At 54.9% G+C, this 3,959-nt stretch overlaps 1 protein-coding gene across 1 annotated transcript; it reads left to right on the top strand.

Moving 5' to 3' along the window:
* The first annotated feature begins 477 nt into the window (after positions 1-477).
* On the top strand, positions 478-3,811 carry LOC105310599 (182 kDa tankyrase-1-binding protein-like). The gene is made up of 4 exons (XM_011386755.2): positions 478-634; positions 967-1,072; positions 2,045-2,268; positions 3,038-3,811. Exons 2-4 carry the CDS (start codon positions 982-984, stop codon positions 3,443-3,445), a joined length of 723 nt encoding a protein of 240 aa, XP_011385057.2. The 5' UTR covers positions 478-634; positions 967-981; the 3' UTR covers positions 3,446-3,811.
* The last annotated feature ends 148 nt before the right edge of the window (positions 3,812-3,959 follow it).

Genomic DNA, 3,959 nt, shown 5'->3' on the forward strand with positions numbered 1-3,959 from the left:
AGCTGGTGAGAGCTGCTCACACGTCCCCAGTTCACAGGCTGTGGCTGTCCCACCCTGACTGTTCTGGAAGTGGGAACCCCGGGGAGTTTTCCCCGCAAGCCACTCCACCCCCCGGATGTTCTCAAGCCCTGTCCCATTCTCCCAGCCCAGGCCCGGGCGGGCTCCTCCTTCCTCTTGGCGCTGCTGTGGAAATCCAGTGGGAGGCCATTGCTATGGCAACAGGACTAGGCCCTGGCTTTACCTCATCAAATTCCAAGCTGAAGCCAAAGCGATTGAGAAATTAAAGAAAAAAATGTATTCCAGATGTTTACTTCTTATTCCTTATTTTTCCGTGTTTGGATGAGACAGCTCTGAGGCAGGCGGGAGTGGGGCAGGGATGTGGAAGGAGGAGGGGGAAGGGAGGAGAGGGAAGGAGGGAACCACTCCCAGCTGCAGGAGGGAGGGAGGAGAGGAGGGTGAGCAAGGAAGGGGGAGGCTGGCAGTGGGGTGGAGCCCCAGGTTGGGGAGGAGCGGGTTTTTCCCGTCTCCCATGAGGTGATTCACAGAGAGACTTCAGACTTTGGGGCCTTCTTGCTCAGCCCCTGAGTAGATACCTCAACCGGGGCTGCCGGACCCAAGGGGTGCCCTGGGAACGGTAAGTGGGGTGTCTAGGAGAGCTCCCCAGAGGAGTGAAAAGTGGGCAGCTCCCTGGAGCTCCAAGACTTTGGGGTCAGGAGACCAGAGTTGGAGCGCGATCTGGGAAGAGTTGAGGATGTGGCTGCTGGGGACCTGTCTTGACCTCCCTCACCCCGCTCTGAAGTTCCCTCTTCCTGTCCCACACTGTGCCTCTGCTTGGCGTAGGAGACTTCCCTCCACCAAGCTTACTGCCAACGCCCAACTCTCTTAACCTCCTCCTCTCTCTCTCTCTCTCTTCCTGGGTCCTGGCCACCCCAGCTCACACCCCTCTGCTTCCCAATTCTCATGCAGGTTCTGCCGCATGTGATGAAAGTGTCTGCTCTCAGGGAAGGCAAAACCATGGCTTCCCCGCCCCGGGAGATGGAGGAGGAGCTGGTCTCTGCTGGCCCGGAGCCAGGTGCCTATGGGTGCAGGGTGGAGCAGGGTGGCTGGGAGGATGGTGGGAGGGACAGAGGCTGAACCCCCATTCTGTGTTGGAGGGGCTGGGCGAGTGACGGTTCTGTCGAGGTGGGAGTGAGGGAGGGAGGGCTGCTGAGAACATGCAGGATGGTTTGAAAGGTTCTCAGTCCCTGGCGAGACCCTTCAGAACCGTCTGAGGTCACAGATCTCTAGCAGATAAGAAGAGGCTAACCTTCTAGATGATGTAGGTGAAGGTGTGCGTTTTAAGAGGAGGAGACTGGGGCTCAGAGGAGAGAGGGTGTGCACATGTGGCCATGAGTAATTCCAGGCTCTTTTATTTGGCTCTGGAACGCCTTATATAGAAGGTAGATTTCTGGTCTTGTGTTTTTTCCTGTAGCAGATTGACTTCTGTGTAGGTTAGGTCAATAGTAAGTTTGTAATCCTGATCCCTGGCGAGATGACAGTAGGGAGGTGGCCTAGGTGTGCAGTTGGGGAGGGGTGGCCAGGAGGCAGAGTAGGGAGGCTCAGCTGGGTTAAAAAGTTTACTATGGATCACAGGATAGTGGAGTGCCATGTAAGGAGACTGGACTGGAGTGGGCAGATGGTGGGCTGACTGCTTGATGTGGGTAGGTAGGCATTCGTTTATTGGCTCATTTGCTTATTCGTTTGTTCGTTTGTTTGAAAAGAAGGTGTGCTAGGTTTAAAGTAGGGTACAGGGAGAGAGAAGGTGACAGCTGGGCCTTTAAATAGGTTTAACTTATTAGGGAGATTGACTAAACATTTTGGGAGTTTAGAGATAGGGGAGGATGCTTCTGAGATGTGTATAAAAAATCAAGGAAGACTTCATGGAAGGGGTGACATTTGACTTATGCCTAGAAGGATGTGAACATTGAATTTATAGGGTGAGAGGTGTTCTGCTTCCTTGTTCTTCTGACAGTAACACCCCCAACCAACCCTTATCTTTCTGTAGGTGACCCTCGGGCCAAACCCCCTGTCAAGCCCAAACCCCGGGCCCTGCCTGCCAAGCCAGCTCTGCCTGCCAAGCCCAGCCTGCTGGTGCCTGTTGGGCCTCGGCCCCCCCGGGGTCCCCTAGCAGAGCTGCCTTCTGCACGGAAGATGAACATGCTGGCGGGACCCCAGCCCTATGGTGGCAGCAAGCGTCCCCTTCCCTTTGCACCAAGACCAGCAGTTGAGGCCTCTCCTGGAGAATCCTGATCACTGGCGAGATGACAGTAGGGAGGTGGCCTAGGTGTGCAGTTGGGGAGGGGTGGCCAGGAGGCAGAGTAGGGAGGCTCAGCTGGGTTAAAAAGTTTACTATGGATCACAGGATAGTGGAGTGCCATGTAAGGAGACTGGACTGGAGTGGGCAGATGGTGGGCTGACTGCTTGATGTGGGTAGGTAGGCATTCGTTTATTGGCTCATTTGCTTATTCGTTTGTTCGTTTGTTTGAAAAGAAGGTGTGCTAGGTATAAAGTAGGGTACAGGGAGAGAGAAGGTGACAGCTGGGCCTTTAAATAGGTTTAACTTATTAGGGAGATTGACTAAACATTTTGGGAGTTTAGAGATAGGGGAGGATGCTTCTGAGATGTGTATAAAAAATCAAGGAAGACTTCATGGAAGGGGTGACGTTTGACTTATGCCTAGAAGGATGTGAACATTGAATTTATAGGGTGGGAGGTGTTCTGCTTCCTTGTTCTTCTGACAGTAACACCCCCAACCAACCCTTATCTTTCTGTAGGTGACCCTCGGGCCAAACCCCCTGTCAAGCCCAAACCCCGGGCCCTGCCTGCCAAGCCAGCTCTGCCTGCCAAGCCCAGCCTGCTGGTGCCTGTTGGGCCTCGGCCCCCCCGGGGTCCCCTAGCAGAGCTGCCTTCTGCACGGAAGATGAACATGCTGGCGGGACCCCAGCCCTATGGTGGCAGCAAGCGTCCCCTTCCCTTTGCACCAAGACCAGCAGTTGAGGCCTCTCCTGGAGAAGCCACCCAAGAGACTGGGAAAGAGGAGGCTGGGAGAGAAGAGATGCCCCCCTTGACACCCCCGGCTCGATGCGCCGCTCCGGGAGGCGTGCGGAAGGCACCTGCCCCCTTCCGTCCAGCCTCGGAGCGCTTCGCAGCCACCACGGTGGAAGAGATCCTGGCCAAAATGGAGCAGCCTCGCAAGGAGGTCCCTGCCAGTCCTGACCGCCTCTGGGGCTCCCGCCTAACCTTTAACCATGATGGCAGCTCGAGATATGGCCCCAGGACCTATGGCGTGACTGCAGGTCCCAGGGACGAGGATGGTGGGACCTTCTCCAGGGGATGGTCCCAGGAGAGGCCTGCAAAATCTACAGAGTGCCTGGAAGAGCACAGCCAGACCCCCAAGGAGAGGTGAGGACAAAGTGGGTGGCCCATCTGGGACTGTGACCTTCACTTTTAAGTTAGTTGTGTACCACGAGTGCAGGCAGAACCTCGTCTAAGTCACAAAGCATTCCGCCAGTGGCCAGTGTGATCGTGACTGTGTTCTCTTTACCATTGTAATTCTCTTTACAGAGTCGTGTGTTTGGGGTAGAGTTCAAACGTACAGTATGGAAATACTAGTTTTTTATCCTGAGAGCTGAACTTTACCTCTTTTAAGCTGTAGCCGTGCTGTTTAGTGAAGGGAGTATTAGACCCATTTTAGAGATGAGGAAACAGGCTCAAAAGTGACTTCCCATGGCTCCTCGGCAAGTAAGAGACAGAGCTGGGGTTTGAATTCGGGTCTATTTGATTTCAAAGCATGTATTCTTAACTGCTGGCTCCTGTGGGTGGAGCTCTGTGCTAGGTGCTGGGGGTGGGGTGGGGTGGTGTGGTATGGGGTGGTGTGGTGTGGGGTGGGGTGGGGTGGGGTGGGGTGTGTGTGTGTCAGG

Source organism: Pteropus vampyrus, unplaced genomic scaffold (assembly GCF_000151845.1).
Source record: "Pteropus vampyrus isolate Shadow unplaced genomic scaffold, Pvam_2.0 Scaffold6809, whole genome shotgun sequence".
NCBI classification, from domain to species: domain Eukaryota; kingdom Metazoa; phylum Chordata; class Mammalia; order Chiroptera; family Pteropodidae; genus Pteropus; species Pteropus vampyrus.